The 19986-nt window shown below is 44.9% G+C and overlaps 1 protein-coding gene across 4 annotated transcripts in view; it reads left to right on the top strand.

Annotated features, from left to right (window-relative positions):
* Positions 1–9779: 9779 nt before the first annotated feature.
* The window catches only part of LOC129058796 (uncharacterized), a 29523-nt gene continuing 19316 nt past the window's right edge, over positions 9780–19986 (top strand). For 2 of the 4 annotated variants that reach the window (XR_008524195.1, XM_054553467.1), the window contains exons 1-4: positions 9782–9889; positions 10960–11092; positions 14388–14602; positions 15487–15552. Coding sequence is in view for 2 of the 4 variants with exons in the window: in XM_054553467.1 (XP_054409442.1) it covers positions 9871–9889; positions 10960–11092; positions 14388–14602; positions 15487–15552 (433 nt within the window). In the remaining 2 variants the exon portion in view is untranslated. Of the gene's footprint in view, positions 9890–10959; positions 11093–14387; positions 14603–15486; positions 15553–18872; positions 19377–19986 lie in introns of all 4 variants that reach the window. The other 2 variants (XR_010139713.1, XM_054553466.1) reach the window with 2 other exon arrangements.

Genomic DNA, 19986 nt, shown 5'->3' with positions numbered 1-19986 from the left:
TAAACATATGGCTCGCTGCCTATTGTATTCAGAAAACACAACTGCTAAAATGAAGAATCCTAGTGTATCTGTAATCATTTTCCTCTCTCTATCTCTGTAATTAATGTCAAAGCTGAAAACAAAACAAAACTAAAACGTTATGCTACCACCCCTATTAAGCAGTCTGGAGAACACAGGTTTACTTTGCTCCAGTTTCCTTGATTTTTCTGTCTCTGTCCACAGCTTCTCATGAATGAGGAGGTAACATGCCATCAAGTGATGGTTGCTATGAAAGTTGCAAGCCCCCTGGACATACTCCGCTGAGTTGCCTTGACCATATCATTTAAAAGAGTTACTAGAGTTAAACATTTCATTGCCTGCGCTGCAGCAACAGTTTTTGAAATATGGCTAGGTTGTCACTAACAGACATTACCTTGCTTGACATAAAATTTATGCTTCATAGCTGAAGATAGTTACATATCTGTCAAAACAGCTGTAATAACGGAAAGTTAGCAGAGTGATAGCAGTCATCAGTTTTGTATTTTTAAAGCTACTGTCAGGACCTTTTATCAGGGAAAATTTCTTCCTAGTTATAGATTTGTTCCCTTAATGGCCACTCCCTTCTTTGCTAAATTATTGTGTATATATAACCTAAGATAACTATATTGGGGTAGAAAACTAACTCATTTGGTGACAGAGATAGAATATGTGGTCTATGTCCACGGCCCGTCTTTCACCTGAATTGTTATGTTTTATAGAGTTATTTAAAAGATTACTATTACCATTGGCCCCTTTTAAGCTGTGACTTTTGTATAAATCTTTCTTCAGAGTTTCTCTTTCATTGGCTCACATAGTTGAAGAAAATATTGATGTTCAGGACTGCAAATGTTTTCTTGTTTTTGGCTTATGTCATAAATGTCATAGTGTACATTTGGCTTTTCACTTAGTGACACAAAACAATATTCATTCTGTGTCTTATAACTTGCACTTGTCCCCTCACTACTTTAGATTCCCTTCCATATCTGAAACATATTAAACTTTGCCCACTATGCGTCAAGTTTCTTAATAGATGGGTGATATTTCAGTGAAGTTGAGCACTGAAGGTGCCTAGCTATACTCTGGTTAAGTCAAGAACTGTATTACTTTCTTCAAAATGTCTAGCACATTATGTGTCAAATACATCTTGGCCTAGCTCTTTAGAGAATATTAGTTGCTGAATTACTTTCATCTCATGATATAATATTTTTATTATGCTGATGATTTTGAGGGGAAGCTAATTTCTCACTTTAAGGAAGAACTTAAACATTTTCAGTTCAATTTATGTGAGTGCAGCATTTCTCATGTCAGAGAACAACAGGTGCATTAACAGAAAAGTTAGCAGGTTGTTTTAGAAACTGTATTGTTAAAATACTTTCAGAATGGAAACTTTGGGGATCTTGGATGCTGTCATCTTTATTGAAACAAATAGCTTTAAAGACCACAAATATATACTACATGCACACTCACACAGTCACCCACCCAATACTGTTGCTATTAATTACCACATTTAGTCACTAGGGACAGACTAATGAAACTTTTTATTAACACGATAGAAGCACAACGTACAAAACAATCTGTTTAATTCCAAATAAAAAGCTCATTTGCCTGATGTGTCTCAGAAGGGAAACAAGAAACTCGGAAATTGTAACTTGCCAAATACCAAATGGAGGGACACCTTCTGTCATGAGATTTCTGAAGCTCTCAAGATTGGAAATGTTTAAACAAAGTCAAATTTATTTCATTGGTAAAGTTACTTTGAAAAGATCAGGTAGGATAATTCTTATTTGCAGGCACATAAAAAAGTATCTTGGGAATTCGACTGATATTTAGTATTAATACAAGATTTGTGGAATAAAAGAAAAGATGTAGTATAAAATAAAAATATGTGTTGCATTCAGAGTGTCTATACATAAAAACACACATATATCATGTATATATTTTGATATAGGTTTATATTTTTAAAGAAAATAAGCAAAAAGTATTATTTATAATATTTCAACCCACAGTTTATAATTTTCAAAGTTGAGCTTAAAATTTTAAATGAAATGAATTCTGTGAAAAAAACTATAGGTGAAGCATTTAATCAATTAATATACAAATGTGCAAGAGATTAGTACAAATTAATTTTAACATATTTGCAACAGTTTTCCAAAATCCTTACATTATCATAAACTGCAGACTTCCTCAGTTATGATGGTACAATTTACTTTTTTTTGACTTTACAATAGTATGAATGTCATCTGCATGCAGTGATCCACATTTAAAAACATACTTAAGAGTACCCATACAATCATTCTGTTGTTTACTTTCAGTTCACTATTCAATAAATTGCATGAGATATTCAGCACTTTATTATAAAATAGGCTTTGTGATAGATAATTTTGCCCAAATATTAATGTAAGTGTTCTGAGGATGTTTACGATAGGCTATGCAAAGGTGTGCTGTTTGTAAGTTAGGTGTATTAAGTGCATTTTTGACTTACAGTATTTTCAACTTACGATGGGTTTATTGCGATGTAACTCCATCGTAAGTCAAGGAGTATCTGTATTCATGTAACAGAAATAACAGATTCATTTTAAAAACAACCACCATTATAAAAGGAAAGACTATACCTCTTAAAATTCTTAAGCACTAATATATATTTTATGAGAAAACAAATGATCATGCCAAACAAATGTCTCAAAGAAATTAAACTGTTTTATTTTAACAAATAAGCATATATTTCAAGTTTTAAGATATTGTTTACTTTATTACTTAGGTTATTGTTTAACCTAAGGTTAAAACAAATTATAAATCAGATTATGATAATTAACATGGCACAGAGTTAAAGTATTTATTGTTAATAACTCACTTAGCATAATAGGCATGTTTAGCCTAAGTAACTGATGTCACAATATTTTTACGCCTAGGAGGAATTCTTTTTATATTAGCTCTCAAAAGAGATAAGATTCTCTCCACGTGGTTTGGGCTTACCCCTTTGATTGAGAGCATGCCACTTTTTACTAGAGGTTGATGTATGACTCAACTTAGAGTTGAGGATGAAAAGTGGGGATCATAGCACCTGCCTATACCCTGGTACAGATCATATGATGTTGATTTATTTATTTGTGGAGTCAGGGTCTCGCTGTGTTGCCCAGGCTGGAGTGCAGTCGCACGATCATGGCTCACTGCAGCCTTGAACTCCTGGGTGTGGTGGTGCGCACCTGTAGTCCCAGCAACTCTGGCAGGCTGAGGCAGGAGAATCGCTTGAACTCAGGAGGCGGAGGTTGCAGTGAGCCGAGATTACACCACTGCACTCCAGCCTGGAGACAAAGTAAGACTCCATCTCAGAAAAAAAAAAAAAATTTAAATTAAAAAGTTCTAGTATCTAAAATGAGCAATATCGCCAGGCGCAGTGGGTCACACTTGTAATCCCAGCACTTTGGGATGCAGAAGTGGGTGGACCATCCGAGTCAGAGGTTGAGACCAGCCTGCAGTGAGCCGAGATTGCACCACTGCACTCCAGCCTGGGAGACAGAGTGAGACTCCATTTCAAAAAAACAATTAGCCAAGCGTGGTAGCATGCACCTGTAGTCCTAGCTACTGGGGAGGCTGACGGGGAAGGATTCCTTGAGCCCGAAGGTCAAGGCTGCAGTGAGCCTTGTTTGCACCACCTCACTCCAACTTGGGCAAGACCCCATCTCAAAAAAGAAAAAAAAAACCACAAAAACAAAAAACAAAACAGAACAGAACAGCATCACTTCCTTATCATTAGTTTGAAGGAAGTGAATTGCCTGTAAAAGTTTCCATTTTCAAAAAAAGTATTAAAAGATAGTGTAAAGCCAGGCACGATGGCTCATTCCTGTAATCTCAGCACTTTGGGAGGCTGAAATGGATTGCCCCAGGAGGTCGAGGCTGCAGCTGAGCGATCCTCCCGCCTCAGCCCAGCAAGTAGCAGAGACTACAAGTGCGTGCCACCATGCCCAGCTAATTTTTTGTATTTTTGTAGAGACAGGGTTTCACCATGTTGCCCAAACTAGTCTGGAACTCCTGATCTCAAGTGATCCACTCGCTTCCGCTTCCGCCTCCCAAAATGCTGGGATTACAGGTGTGAGCCACGGGGCCTGGCCTAATTACTTTCTTCACTCTGAGCATGAAGGCTGGAAGAAAAGCTCTCACTTGCATATAATTTTTTAGAGACAGAGTCTCCCTCTGTTGCACGGGCTGGAGTGCAACGGCACAATCTCAGCTCACTGTAACCTCAACCTCCCGTGCTTGATCGCTTATATAATCTCAGCTCACTGTAATCTCAACCTCCCGGGCTCGATCGCATATATACACACATATATTTGTTTGTTTAGACAGAGTCTTGGTCTGTTGCCCAGGCTGGAGTGCAGTGGCGCGATCTCCGCTCACTGCAACCTCCGCATCCCCGGTTCAAACAATTCTCTGCCTCAGCCTCCCGAGTAGCTGGATTACAGGCACCCGCCACCACGCCTGACTAATTTTTGTGTTTTTAGTACAGATGGGGTTTCAGTGAAACCATGCTGGCCAGGCTGGTCTTGAACTCCCGACCTCGTGATCCACCCGCCTCGACCTCCCAAAGTGCTGGGATTACAGGCGTGGGCTACCTCGCCCAGCCAATCGCTTATATTTTTAAAAAGATGTTTTCTTCGTTTCCTAGCCCCTTCTACCTCGCCACAAAGTTTCAAAGACTTAATGCTATTACAAAAGGCCGTCAGAGGTCAAGCTCAGCGGTGCAGCTCCCTCATGCCCGGCAGCCTCAGAGGGGGCCGACCCTGCCCAGGATGAGCGGCGCCAGGTAGCCGGGGACGCTCCCGGGGGTCCCCGGGCCCTGGCTGGGGGAGGTGTTGTGGGACGCAGGTACCCAGGCTCAGGAGAGGCGAGTGGGCGGCTGGGGCTGCAGCTGGAGCTGGCCATTGAGGAGCTTCTGCGCGACAGTGCGATCGGTTGCACCTTCTGCGACAGGTGCCGGCCGGTTGGCGCGGAGCGCCTGCTAGGGCAGCGTCTGGCCCTTGCTGCGCCCGGCCCTGAAGACCGGGAAGTCGTAAAGCTCCTCCTCGCAGCGTATGTGCGGCTGCTGCCGGGCAGAAGCCTCGGGACACAGAACTGCCAGCTCATCAGCCGGTTACATCCCGACCGGCCACCCGTAGCCAGCGTCCGCTCATGCGCGCTTCTGGAAGACCCAGCAGCCCCGCCGCGAGTTCCGATTGGCTCCGCGTGAGTGGCGGTCCCCTGAGACGTCACAAGGGCTCGCCTTCCGTGAAGTCACAAGGGCGCGCCTTCTGTGACGTCACAAGCGCGCGTCTTCGCCGACACCGTAGAGGTGGGCCTTCGGCGACGTCACAGGCGCCGGGTGTTCGGCTACCTCACTGGGGCGCTACAGTGCTTGGGGCTGGGCAGTCTTCTCGTCAGAGTGGGTGCTGTTAACAGCGACCTCCCCACCAGGTCTGTGTGTTGCCGGCTGAAGAAAGGTAGCTGAAAAATTCAGACCCAGCACAGTGTTTATGTTGGTCAAAAATAGAAAACTATGTCTGGCGCCACCGAAGCGGGAGGACCCTTCAGGCCAAGAGCAGCCTAGCAACATGGTGCAACCCCATCTCTGTAGTCCTACCTCAGCCCCCCAGCTACTTGAGCCCAAAGGTTCAAGGCTCTAGTGAGCTATGATCCAACCATAGCATTCCAGCCTGCGAGATTGAGGTAAACCCTGTCTAAAAAAATTAAGAAACTATCAAAGTGTGCAACAGGGAGGGACTGCTAAATAAAACATGAGGCTGGCTGGGCCCTACTGTAATCCCAGCACTTTGGGAGGCCGAGGCGGGAGGATGGATGGCTTGGGCTCAGGAGTTCGAGACCAGCCTGGGCAACATGACGAAACCCTGTCTCTACAAAAGATACAAAAATTAGCCGGGCGTGGTGCTCACCTGGCCTAATTTTTGTATTTTTCTAGAGATGGGTGGGGGGGGCCTCGCTATGTTGCCCGGGCCAGTTTCGAACTCCTGAGTTGAAGCGATCTTCTCACCTTGGCCATCAGAGTTGTCGGGATTACAGGCGTGAGGGACCACGCCCCACCTGGGTTAGGCTACTTAATAAGAGAAGAAAGTGCTCCGCCAGGCTCAGTGGCTGACGCTTGTAATCCCAACACTTTGGGAGGCCGAGGCGGGTGGATCACCTGAGGTCAGGAGTTGGAGACCAGCCTGGCCATGGTGAAACCCAGTCTCTACAAAAAATACAAAAATTAGCCAGGCCTGGTGGCGCATGCCTGTAGTCCCAGCTACTTGGGAGGCTGATAAAGGAGAATTACTTGAACCTGGGAGGCGGAGGTTGCATTGGGCCGAGATCGCACCACTGCACCCCAGCCTGGGCGACACAGCGAGACTCCAGTTTGACACCAGCCTGGGCAATATAGTGAAACCCTGTCTCTACAAAACAAAAACCCAGGCGTAACTGTGTCCACCTGTGGCCCTAGCTAGTTAGGAGGCTGAGGCAGGAGGATCACTTGAGGCCAGGAGCTCAAGGCTGCAGTGAGCTATGGTAATCCCACTGCTTCCCATCCTGAGCAATAGAATGAAAGCATGTCTCTAGATAGCTAGCTAGCTAGATAATTGATATGTAGTTTTGAATCAAATTTTTTCCCTAGATTTGAACATGTTTTTCTAAAGTAGCATTCAACACATCAGCATTTTACAGTGTTATTAGTTGTTAATATGATTTTTTTCTGAAATACAGTATCCCTTACAAAAGCAGTTTTGTCTTTCAAAGTACATAGATAAGGCCCTCAAGTGAATTTGTCTGATGTTGGCAACCTTGGTACCATTTTGTCCACTTGATTGGAAAAGTTAGTCAATAATTTCAGGTCACTGTTGGCCTTAGAAGAAGAGCCCAAAGGCAACAAGCAAAGACGGTGGTGTCCAGTCACCTTCTAGAAGCATTTTCACTTTCCTTTAAGGTTTCCCTTGATGAACATAGAAGTACTGTATGTAGAATTGACCCAGTGCTGCCCTGGCAACTTTGTATATTAGGCCAAATTTACATTTCTTACCTTTATGAGAGGCACCCTGATAGGCTAGTGGAGTTACACACAAAGTCTGATCTCAGCTGCACTGTCCAGAGATGCAACACAGTCCAATCAAAGAACATTCTCTGAGCCCGTTTCTTTAGCTGTAAAAGAATAACATACCCATCTGAGAAGGCAGCTTATTGTATTTGATTGGTCTTTTATTTTCTATGAAACTGTGTTTAACACAGTAATTATTTTCATTTGTATACTTCATTTGTGTTGTGTTTTTGGTTTTAGTTTTGTTTTTGAAATGGAGTCTTTTTTTTAGTGGTTTTTTGTTTTGTTTTGTTTTTGAGATGGAGTCTTTCTATTGTCACCCAGGCTGGAGTGCAGTGGCATGATCTCTGCTCACTGCAACCTCCACCTCCCAGGTTCAAGTGATTCTCCTGCCTCAGCCTCCTGAGAAGCTGGGATTACAGGTGCCCGCCACCACACCCAGCTAATTTTTTAAATATATTTTTAGTAGAGATGGGGTTATAACATGTTGCCCATGCTGGTCTCAAACTACTGACGTCAAGTGATCCACCTGCCTTGGCTTCCCAAGTGCTGGGATTATAGGCATGAGCCACCGTGCCTGGCTTGTTTTCAAATAAGGGTTTCTTGGCTAGGCATGGTGGCTCACACCTGTAATCCCAGCACTTTGGGAGGCCAAGGTCAGTGGATCACCTGAGGTCAGGAGTTTGAGACCAGCCTGACCAATATGGAGAAACCCTGTCCCTACTGAAAATACAAAGTTAGCCAGGCGTGGTGGTGCATGCCTGTAATCCCAGCTACTCAGGAGGCTGAGGAAAGAGAATTGCTTGAACCCAGGGGGCAGAGGTTGCAGTGAGCTGAGATCGCACCATTGCACTCCAGCCTGGGCAACAAGAACAAAACTCTGTCTCAAAATAAAAAAGAGATTTCTTAAAATGATATTTTCAGTATTTTATAGATGATGTGTAAGCAGCAATCTTAATCGGATGTTACCCAACACTTTGCGAGACTGGCAGCTGATTTGATCCAGATGTCTCTAATTCTTTTTTCTTTTTCTTTTTCTGTTTTTTTTTTTTTTTTTTGACAGCCTTGCTCTGTTACGCATGCCGGAGTGCAGTGGCACGATCTTGGCTCACAGCAACCTCCACCTCCCGGGTTCAAGAGATTCTCCTGCCTCAGGCTCCCGAGTAGCTGGGATTACAGGCGTCTGCCACCATGCCCAGCTAATTTTTTGTATTTTTGGTAGAGACAGCGTTTCACCATGTTGGCCAGGCTGGTCTCGAACTCCTGACCTTAGGTGATCTGCCTGCCTTGGCTTCCCAAAGTGTTAGGATTACAGGCGTCAGCCACTGTGCCTGGCCCAGATGTCTCTAATTCTAACATGAGATGTATTGCAGGATCATAGCAGAGTGAGTTGCTGATGTATCCAGAAGGAAACAAGCATGGAACTCTCACGACAGCTGTCCTGAGAAGTGTGTGTGTGCTGTGCTTGAATATCTCACTGCTCATTTATACACAGGCTTTCTGGTGACTGAGTTAACAGTATCTGTTTCATAAATAATGTAGCCCTCTTTCTTTCTTTCTTTCTTTCTCTCTCTCTCTCTTTTTTTTTTTTTTTTGAGACAGGGTCTTGCTCTGTTACCCAGGCTGGAGTGCAATGGTGCAGTCTTGGCTCACCGCAACTTCAGCCTCCTGGGTTCAAGCGATTCTCCTGCCTCAGCCTCCCAAGTAGCTGGGATTACAGGCATGCACCACCATGCCTGGCTAATTTTTTCTTTTTTTTTTTTTTTTGAGATGGAGTTTCGCTGTTGTTGCCCAGGCTGGAGTGCAATGGCACAATCTCGGCTCACCACAATCTTTGCCTTTCGGGTTCAAGGGATTCTCCTGCCTCAGCCTCCCAAGTAGCTGGGATTACAGTCATGTGCCACCACACCCGGCTAATGTTGTATTTTTAGTAGAGACGGGGTTTCTCTATGTTGGTTAGGCTGGTCTCAAACTCCTGACCTCAGGTGATCTACACGCCTCAGCCTCTCAAAGTGCTGGGATCACAAGCATTGAGCCATCGCTCCTGGCCTAATTTTTGTATTTTTAGTAGAGAGGGGGTTTCACTATGTTGGCCAGGCTGGTCTCGAATTCCTAACCTCAAGTTATCTGCCTGCCTCGGCCTCCCAAAGTGTTGGAATTACAGGCGTGAACCACCGTGCCTGGCCAGCTCTATTTCTTTAAGCCTACATGTTTTGCACTTGTTAAAAGTATTTGAACATACAATTACTCAGCTTCCCTTGTTTAGCTTGAATTTTGTATAATCTTAAATATTTTTTCCAATCTAAGCTTTATTTTATCCTGTTTCTTCTATATTTATATAACTTCAGGTGGCTATCTTCATTGAAAGTTTTTTCTCAAAAGCCTTAAAATAGCACATAGTTCTTGGCAGCAATTTGAAAGTTATTTGAGGAGAAGGGGAGACTTACAGTGATGATTCAAATGAAGCAAACTAAAAAATAATGAAGCAAGACAGAGGAAAAAGCAGTATTCACTTGAGCACATCCCAAAAGAATAACATTTCAAATGTAACTAGAAAAAAGTATGCTGAAGTTCGCAATACAGAAGTAATTATTAATAAGATAGCTTTAAAGCCCTGCTCAGCTTTTGAATGTTGGGAATTGACCCAGAGGTGGCTGTAACCAAAGATGATTCCTTCAGTAATGACCATTTTTTCTTTTTCAAGATGATGATTATTCCCCACCTTCTAAGAGACAGAGATCAACGAGCCACCACAGCCACCAGTCCCAGAACCCGCCAATGCTGGGGAATGGAAAATGAGGGAGTTCAACTCTGGTAAGTTCTCTGCGAAATCCACGACCTTTTCCTTTATCTTCTGGACTCTCAATGTGACTGATGAAAGTTCACATGCTCTGCAGGGGGAAATGGTTTAGCGTGTATTACTACATCTTAATCACATCTTTATAAAGCCAGGAGCATTTTGAAAGTCACGTTACAGACATTGTTTAAACATAGTCCATATTTACCAAAGTATAGGACATTGTATCATCTCATATTAATTAGTTAGTTGGCTCAAAATTAGTGCTAATGACTTAGTAATTCAGTGATTTCTGTTAGCATTAAAACCTTTATTTCAGAACTATTTCACCTCTTGGTTTTCATTTTTGCTGTGTGTCACTGCCTGCCGGCTGCTAATTTATTAACTCCCAGTGAATCATGTGTCCTGTGAAGGGACTGAATATTAGTGGCAAATTATGTTGATGATTTGTATTTTGAATAAATAGTTTGAATACACAGAACATTAAGCTTGTATACATTTTGAAAATAGTATTTTAATATTCTACTGTGTCATAGTCACAATGATTGGATATATATTGAATTTATATGTACTTTAAGTTGTTATATGTTTATGGTCTTTAGCATTCTAATGTGCAATTGTATATCTGTTAAGTCTTTTTTTTTTTTTTCAAGATTAGACTCTGATTTATTGAGGCATTTGTTTGATGCCACATTAAGTGGCCCAGGCTTTGTGTAGGGGTTGAGGTTAAAGCAGGAAGAAGGTTGGTGAGAGGCAGGGGTACCAGGATTAGGTTGGAATACCTGGGGGTGCTCTGAGGCTCCCCAAGTTTCCCTGGTCTTGGCCGGCTGTGCTGCTGGCCTGAGCATCTGATGGGCCTGCAAGGGTGGTCCAGGGGCTAGGGCAGGGACTTTGGAGTCACGCTGTTGGCTTTGAATCCAGACTCCTACACTTGGTAGCTGTGAACTCTCCATGCCTCAGGGACCTGCAGAACTGAGCTCTGTCTGAGCCAGGTTCCATCCAGGCACTGCGGATCCATCCAGACGGGCACTGCCTCAGGTTGCTCACTATTCACTGCCTTCTCAAGCAGACCCTTGTCTCCTTCTAGGCCCTCACAATCCAGTGGAGGAGACGAAAATCATCTGCCTCTGTCCCTCTGGGCACGCCTCATGCCAGGTTGCATCTGTGGACATGGGCCATGCTCCTGCGCTTCCAAAGTTGGAGAAAGCTGCCAGGCTCAGGTGGGTACATCACAGCAGCTGCTGCCGTCTGGACATAGTGACAAAAGAACACTCTGGGCCTGGAGCCCTGGTCTGGGGCATTGGGCAAGGCTGTTGCACTTCTCTGAGCCCATTTCCCCATCTGGAAAGTGTGCTGATTGTATCTCCCTGTGGGCACTAAGGGCTCAGTGTTAGTTTGAGAGCCAGCATCTGGGGTTTGGGCTGTAATTCCCCGTCAGCCCCATAGCTGCAGGGAACCAGGGACTTTGTTGGCATTACCCTAGGCATCAGTCTAGCTTCCTGCCCCAGGCTTGGGCTCAGCACCTGAAGTAGTCTAGGGGGTAGGTGGTCCTGGTGGGGGCTGGGGCTTTTCGCCAGACTGAGGTCACACCCAGAGCCAGAAATCTTGGTGCCTGCTCTGGGCAAAGGTGCCAGCCTGTGCGACAAGAGTGAAACTCCGTCTCCAAAACAAAAACAAAAACCCTTGCATCATTTCAAGGGGCTCACACCTCCCTAAGGGCCTGGTAATTGGCTGGCTCTGGCCTGCATCTGGCCCCGAGGGTGTAGGTAACTCCCCACCTTACCTGGTTTCTTCCTGCCAGGGCCAATCTTCAGACCTCAGGACTTTGCAGCCTATCCCACCTCCCCTCTGTCCAGCCTTGAGCCCTTGTGGGCCCAGCACTTTTTCCAGGCTGTCTCCTGGTTGTCCTTCTGCCTCGAGGCCTGGCTCATGCTGCACCCCCTCCCTCTCACCAAGACCCACAAGGACCACTCCACACCCAGCTCAGCCCCATCCCCTCAGATAGTCCTTTCTCTTTCCTCAGGTGGCCAGGTGCATATCTTGGTGTGAGGACCTTCACTGTATCTGGGAATGCCTACTGGTGACCTTGGCGACAGAGACCAAGGCATTTACCTGAGATGAGTGTCTTGGTTCACTGTCTACATGACTAGGGAGGGAGTCAATAATAGGCTTTTCACTTGCTGCAAGGGCCAGTTCTCCTGGCCCCATGGCTCTAGGGATGGAGGATGCTGCAGGAGATGCACCGCTCACTTCCCAGCTGAGGACTGTGGGTCATCTCAGGGCGATTTCACAGTCCCCACATGCCCCACCCCCTCAGCTCAGCAAATACCAAGTAGTGCAGCCTGCCTAGGGGATGATGGGCTCGAGAGTGCCCAGGTAGTGCCCAGAGTGCCCTTGGCAGGCCTCTCACCTAGCTGCTTCCACAGCTGTGTAGCAAGAGTTCTAACCTTTTTTGACCCTGAAGCCTGCTGAGAATAAGAGCTGTGGACTGTTTTCCCAGAAAGGCATGTACATGCTCTCCACACAAAACCTGTCATCGTGGCCAAGCACAGTGGCTCATGTAATCCCAGAACTTTGGGAGGTGGAGCCAGTCGGATCACCTGAGGTCAGGAGTTCAAGACCAGCCTGCCCAACATGGCAAAACCCTGTCTCTACTAAAAATACAAAAAATTAGCCAGGCGTGGTGGCAGCCACCTGTAATCCCAGCTACTCCGGCAGCTGAGGCAGGAGAATCACTTGAACCCGGGAGGCGCAGGTTATAGTGTGGTGAGATCACGCCACTGCACTCCAGCCTGGGCGACAGGAGCGAAACTCTGTCTCAAAAAAACAAAACAAAACAAAACCTTGCATCCTTTCAGGGGGCTCACACCTCCCTAAGGGCCCAGTAATTAAACCCCCTGGGCCTGAGGGTGAGAAACTTTGTCTCAGTTTTACCCCGAGTGATCAGCCCAGGGGTAAGGAAGGAGAAGCCAGAAAGCAGGACCCATGAGAAGGGCCCCCTCCTAGAGTTTGAGGCCCACTCCCTCCTGCCCCTGCCTCTCCTCTGTCCAGGACTCCTCCCTGCTGTGCCCCACTCCTGGGGCCATAACCATGGGGAGCTGTGGTTTTCTACAGGCCCCTGGGCACAAAGTAGGCAGGCTCACCTGGAGGTGATCAGAGTAACATGGCAGGAAGTGAGGGGGAAAGCCACCCTGGAACTGCGCCTCTCTGCCCCCGATGTCACTGGCGTGCACTCCTCCCTCCCCTCACTCAGGCAGTGGCATGAGTTCCATGTGAGTGCTGTCCTCCTCCCTCTGCTGCCTCTTTTATTCCTTGGGGCTACCATAACACTTTCCCTTCCCCAGCCCTGCCAACCTGGTGGGACATTGGGCTTCCCTCTTACAGGGTCCTGGGGACAGGCCCATCCTTTATCATACCCACAGAGAGACCCTTTTTTTCTTCAGGACCTGGGGAGCAGCCAGGTTCCATGAGTTAAATGCAGATCTGAACCAAGCTGGGACTGAGGTACACACTCTCCTCTACTGCAAAGTAGCTAGGGATTCCAACTAGGTAAGTAGGAGAGCGGGGCAGAGCCAGACCAGACAAGGACTGATCACCTGGAAAAAGCCTGCCATCAAAGGTCTTGGCAAATGCTGGGTGCGGTGGCTCACTCCTGTAATCCCAGCACTTTGTGGGGCTCAGACAGGTGGACTACTTGAGGCAAGGAGTTCGAGTCAAGCCTAGGCAACATGGCAAAACCCCATCTCTACTAGAAATACAAAAATTAGCTAGGCATGCTACACTCCTGTAATCCCAGTTACTCAGGAGGCTGAGGCAGGAGAATCACTTGAACTGGGGAGGCAGAGGTCGAAGTGAGCCAAGATTGTGCCCCTGCACTCCAGTCTGGGAGACAGAGTGAAACTGGGCCTCAAAAAAAGAAAAGAATATGGCCTTGGCAGAGAGGGGCCATTCCGGCAGTGCCTTCCCTTGGGTTTCTCCTGGGTAGGCCTCTGCCATGAGGAGGCACTTCCTTCTGCCTGTCCGTGGCCCACAGCAATGGAATGTCTGCTTCTGGGGGTTGGGTGGGAGACTGCTGGCAGACCTGGAAACCTTCAGGTGGGGTTTTTTTGCTTTGTTTTGTTTTCGAGATGGAGTGTCGCTCTGTCACCCAGGCTGGAGTGCAGTGGTGGAATCTCAGTTCACTGCAACCTCCGCCCCTCTGGGTTCAAACAGTTCTCCTGTCTCAACCTCCTGAGTAGCTGAGATTACAGGCATGTGCCACCATGCCCGGCTAATTTTTGTATTTTTTGTATAGATGGCATTTCGCCATGTTGGCCAGGCTGGTCTCGAACTCCTGACCTCAAGTGATCACCCACCTCAGCCTCCCAAAGTGCTGGGATGACAGGCATGAGCCACTGAGCCCAGCCCCTTCAGGGGGGTTTTGAGGCTCCACTACAATACCAGTTTCCTGTGGCTGCTGCAAAAAATTACCACAAACTTAGTGACTTAAAACAACCAAAATGTATTCCCTTACAGGTCTGAAGGCCAGAATTCTACAGTAAGTCCTGCTGAGTCAAAGTGGGAGCAGGCTCAGTGGCTTCCGAGGCTCTGCGGGAGAATCCGTTTCCTGGCCGTGGAGGTGGCCTGCTCTCCTCAGCTTGTGCTGCCCGTCTCAAAGGACTGGAGATTCCTGCTCTGTCACTACACCTCCCACCCTCTCCATCACCTGCTCTGCTCTTGTAAGGATCCGGGTGAGTACATCAACCCCAAAAGCCAAAGACCCTTAACTTCATTATATCTGCAAAGCCCATTTTGCCATATAAGGTCATGTTCACCAGTTCCCGGGATTAGGATATGGGCATCTTGGGGGCATCAGCCTGCTACAGCTAGGCTGCAAAACTGTTACACCCTCCTGGTGTTTCAGTGATTGGGAGAAAAAGGGTTGGCATTTTTTGCTTAGGGGTCCCTCTTAAACTTGTATCTGTAAGGTCTGGGGTCCCACTTAACCTTGTGTTTTTGTTTTTGTTTTTTTGAGGTGGAGTCTTGCTCTGTCATCCAGGCTTGCAGTGGCGTGGTCTTGGCTCACTGCAATGTCTGCCTCCTGGGTTCAAGTGATTCTCCTGCCTCAGCCTCCTGAGTAGCTGGGACTACAGGCGCCCGCCACCATGCCCTGCTGTTTTGTATTTTTGGTAGGGACGGGGTGGGGGTCGGGCTAGGGAGGGGGGGTTTTGGCTATGTTGCCCTGAGCTCAAAGCGATCCGCCTGCCTCTGCTGCCAAAGTGTTGGGATTACAGGCCTGCACCACTGCACCTGGCTGCTGTAAAGTCTTATTTCACACAGCTGACACATGTTTTAGGAAGTTTGCTAAAAGACCTCTGGAGACCTCCTCATTGTGACCTCCCTGTTGTTGTGTTTAATTTGATTGAACTTTTCTGCCCTCCTGCTTTTCAGCTTCTCTAATAGTCTCCCATTAAATCAATTCTAAGAACCACCAAAAAAGGGAAATTTTTTTTTTAAAAGCAGTAAAATGACATGGACTGTTAGAATGTAAAATATATGAAATAAGTCATTATATGTTAGTGCTGCTCTGACATAGGGACGCATTATTGAGAATCAACTTTTGCTTGATTTTCAGAGAAATGGAATAATCATATTGCTGATCTACGTAAACAAATTCAAGAATTGTCTGAAAGAAAATATGGTATGTCTAAACTGGAAAAGTCCTGTAATCTTATGTTCATGGGCATTTGCACAACGGAGTTACTGTTCATCATGGGGGTACCATGGACAAGCCCAGGGCTGCCGGCGAGTCATGCCATCCTTACACGTTTCTCCTTGTAAGGTGGTTTGTAGTGTCTACACACTTTGTTTCTAGATTGCTGCAAAGCTGGGGAAAAGTTGTATTTCTTTAATTATTAGTTAGCATTTCTTTTAAACTTTCAGTATGGAGATTGGAAATTTATTTACATATTTATTGCAAAGCCCTGGATCTTAGGGATTTCATTGAATTATTTATTCATTTTTTTTGAGACGGAGCCTCACTCTGTCGCCCAGGCTGGAGTTCAGTGGCACGATCTCGGCTCACTGCAACCTCCACCTCCCAGGTTCAAGCAGTTCTCTGCCTCAGCCTCCCGAGCAGCTGGGATTACAGGCGCCAGCCACCACGCCTGGCTGATTTTTGTATTTTTAGTAGAGACAGGATTTCATGATCTTGGCTAGGCTGGTCTTGAACTGCTGACCTCCTGATCCACTCACCTCAGCCTCCCAAAGTTCTGGGATTACAGGTGTGAGCCGCCATGCCTGGCCAAATGTTTTTTTTTTTTTTAAATGAATTGTTTCTCTTAGTCTGCTTTGTTAAATTTGGAATTCATCTGGGTGCAGTGGCTCACACCTGTAATCCCAGTACTTTGGGAGGCCAAGGCAGGCAGATATCTAGGTCAGGAGTTCGAGGCTAGCCTGACCAACATGGAGAAACCCCGTCTCTACTGAAAATACAAAATTAGACGAGCGTGGTGGTGCATGTCTGTAATCCCAGCTATTCGGAAGGCCAAGGCAGGAGAATCACTTGAACCCAGGAGGCAGAGGTTGCGGTGAGCCGAGGTTGCACCATTGCACTCTAGCCTGGGCAAAAAGAGCAAAACTCCATCTCAAAATAAATAAATAAATAAAATGTTCAGTACTCACCAAGATGCCCCTGTTGTCTCTACTTTATCTTGATGCATCACTGAATTGATGTTAGATTTCAAATTCATCATTGCCCTTATACTATTCTATGCTGAAGCCACCTTTATATAATGATGAAAGAAATTAGCGATTTGTTATTATCCTCTCTGTTGGTATACATCAAATGCTCACCTAAAAAGAGCAACAACCAGTGGAAAACACATGATGTTTTTATTTGGATGACTGCTTGTAACCTACTAGCAAACTATAAAATTGTATGATATGCAGAATTTTAACTGAATTGCTTTAAGTGGACATTTAAACATGATAAACCATATTGATAGTATTTACGTTAATATACTTAAAATGAACATTTTTCTTCATCATGAGTAATATAACCTACTCCTCAATGAAAACCTAGCATTAAATTTGCTAATGAATTCAATAACATTTCCATAATATTTTTAGTTACATGCTTAAGGTTCTCTTAGTGTTTCTCCCACTTTTTAATAGCTTATGCCTTTTTCGCCTTTGGTTTTTTTTTGGTTCATTTTAAAACAAAAATCTCACAACATGTGACACCTGGAAACACTGTAACCTAGTGGTAAGACCATAGGCCCTGGGGACACAGGCTGGCCATGTCTCCTGTCCTGTCTGAGCTTTAGTATCCTCTTTTGTGGTCATGAGAACTGAAGATCTGTCCCGAAGATTTCATAAGATAGTAAAGTGCTTCACATAATACCAGACATATACATACACAGTAAATGCTTCCTCCTTATATTTTTATTGATTAATTGATTGAGACAGAATCTTGCTCTTTTGTCCAGGCTGGAATGCAGTGGTGTGATCGTGGTTTCTGCAACCTCCACCTCCTGGGTTCAGGCAATTCTCCTGCCTCAGCCTCGCGAGTAGCTGGGATTAGAGGTGCCTGCCACCATGCCCAGCTAATTATTGTATTTTTAGTACAGATGGGGTTTTACCATGTTGGCCAGGCTGGTCTCGAACTCCCAACCTAATGATCTGCCTGCCTCGGCCTCCCAAACTGCTGGGATTACAGGTGTGAGCCACTGTGCCCAGCCTGTCTTTTCTCTTCACACCCACAGTTCATGATGAAATATTAAATATGTATTAGTGGATATTACTTTGCTGAATATTGCCTAGTGAATATTAAGTATTCTCACCTTTCAGACATGAACTTATGAATTCAACAGGTGAAGATTTACAACTTGATAAATCAGCTTTGTGAGGTACATCTTCAGTCTTAAGTCAGATTAGAAGATTATGTGAAGTAATTAACACTTAACATTGATTTAATGGTAGCTTCCACATGAAATAGTATGCCTCAAAGTATTAATTATGTCCTAGGACAGGAGAATTCATGTTGTCAAAATTCTCATACTCTCTAGAACAATGAACTCATTTTCTTTTTGTTAGTAGATATTGCATTTATGGGTAGACAAAACTGAAAGAACAATATTTGTTCTACTTTTGAGATGCCAGATTCATCTGGCATAATGCATTGAACAGGTTATTATTGAAGTCTACACCAGTCAACTGAATAAGCATTCATCAAATGTCCATGATATGCAGGACATAAGATTTCTTTTAGAGTATGGAACCATGCATATTATCTTTTAATTAGATGATTTAGTTAGATATGTTTTTAAAGAAATAGAAATATAATTGATTTTCTTGTTTTGGCTCTGGAGTGGAGTGGGGATGAAACAGAGTGGATTCACACTGTTTAGATTTACTAAAATCGAAGGATTGCAGCAAGATCATATCTGTAGTCTCCCCGTAGCAAATGTCACCTGCTAGCTGTTTTTTTTTTTTTGTTGGTTTTTTTTTTTTTTTTTTTTTTGGTAAGTTGAAGTTTTGTTCTGTCGCCCACGCTGGAGTGCAGTGGTATGATCTCAGCTCATGGCAAGCTCACCTCCTGGGTTCAAGCAATTCTCCCTGCCTCGGCCTCCTATGTAGCTGGGATTACAGGCCTCTGCCACCACGCCTGCCTAATTTTTGTATTTGTAGTAGAGTTGGGGTTTCACCATGTTGGCCAGGCTGGCCTCGAACTCCTGACTTCAGGAGATTGACCAGCCTCAGCCTCCCAAAGTGCTGGGATTATGGGTGTGAGTCACTGCACTTGGATTTAATGGGATATTTCACTACAGACTTTGGTAAACAGAATATTAGCATTTTTGGTGTTCTTTTTATTTTACTCATACAATTTTTCTTTGGACTCAATCACAATAACAGAATTAAAGATCAAAGTGTAAAAGTTAAAGACCAGTACAGATTCAATAATTATTCTTTTCTACATACTGTGTTTAAATGATATCCTTTTTCTTTTTGTTCTTATAGCTCGAGCTGTAAAAGCCAAAGATCCGGTGATGATCCCATACCCTTTTCTTCAGTCTCACGTTGAAGATTTTTATGTAGAAGGCCTTCCCAAAGGAATTTTTTTTTTTTTTTTTTTTTTTTTTTTGAGATGGAGTTTTCACTCTTAACGCCCAGGCTGGGGTGCAATGGCGCAACCTTGCTGGTCACTGCAACCTCTGCCTCCTGAATTCAAGAAATTCTCCTGCCTTAGCTTCCCAAGTCGCTGGGATTACAGGTGCCCACCACCACACCAGGCTAATTTTTGTATTTTTAGTGGAGGTGGGGTTTCACCATGTTGGCCAGGCCAGTCTCAAACTCCTGACATCAAGTGATCTTCCCGCCTCGGCCTCCCAGAGTGCTGAGATGACAGATGTGAAGCCATGCCTGGCCAGGAATTTTGTTTTTTAGAAAGGCTTTCTACTAATGGAATTCCTGGCCTTGAGAGGATATTACTTTCGAAGGAAAGGATTTTTTTGTTATTAAAAGGTCAGTTTCTTAGATTCTTATTGGACTATTGTCTCTGTTATGAGTGATCCATCTTTAGTCATTCACCACTATGGTTGTATTTAATTAAGTCTGAGTTATTTTATGGTGGTTTTGTTTTGTTTTTACCGAATTTTGTTCTCATTGCCCTGGCTTGAGGGCAATGGCGTGATCTCAGGTCACCACATTCTCTGCCTTCCCGGTTCAAGCAATTCTCCTGCCTCAGCCTCCTGAGTAGCTGGATTTACAGGCATGCGCCACCATGCCTGGCTAATTTTTTGTATTTTTAGTAGAGATGGTGTTTCACCATGTTGACCAGGCTGGTCTAGAACTCCTGACCTTGGGTGATCCACCCGCCTCGGCCTCCCAAAGTGCTGGGATTACAGGCATGAGCCACCACGCCCGGCCTGGGCCTGCTTCTTTCTCTTTTTCTTTTTGTTTCATTAGCAGCTTAAAATTGGTGCCTTATTCAGACACAAGCAAAAGGACATTAGCCCAGCTTTGGAAATAGATGTGAGCCCATATATGATTTTCCTAGTTTCTCCTCCCCCTTTGCTTTTTGCTCTCTTGTTAGTATGTTAATTGTTTTCACTCTCTGAATCTTTTTTCCCCA

This window comes from Pongo abelii, chromosome 3 (assembly GCF_028885655.2).
Source record: "Pongo abelii isolate AG06213 chromosome 3, NHGRI_mPonAbe1-v2.0_pri, whole genome shotgun sequence".
Taxonomy (NCBI): Eukaryota; Metazoa; Chordata; class Mammalia; order Primates; family Hominidae; genus Pongo; species Pongo abelii.
The sequence above is the reverse complement of the archived record's forward strand: the minus strand, read 5'-3'. Positions and strand labels throughout refer to the sequence as shown.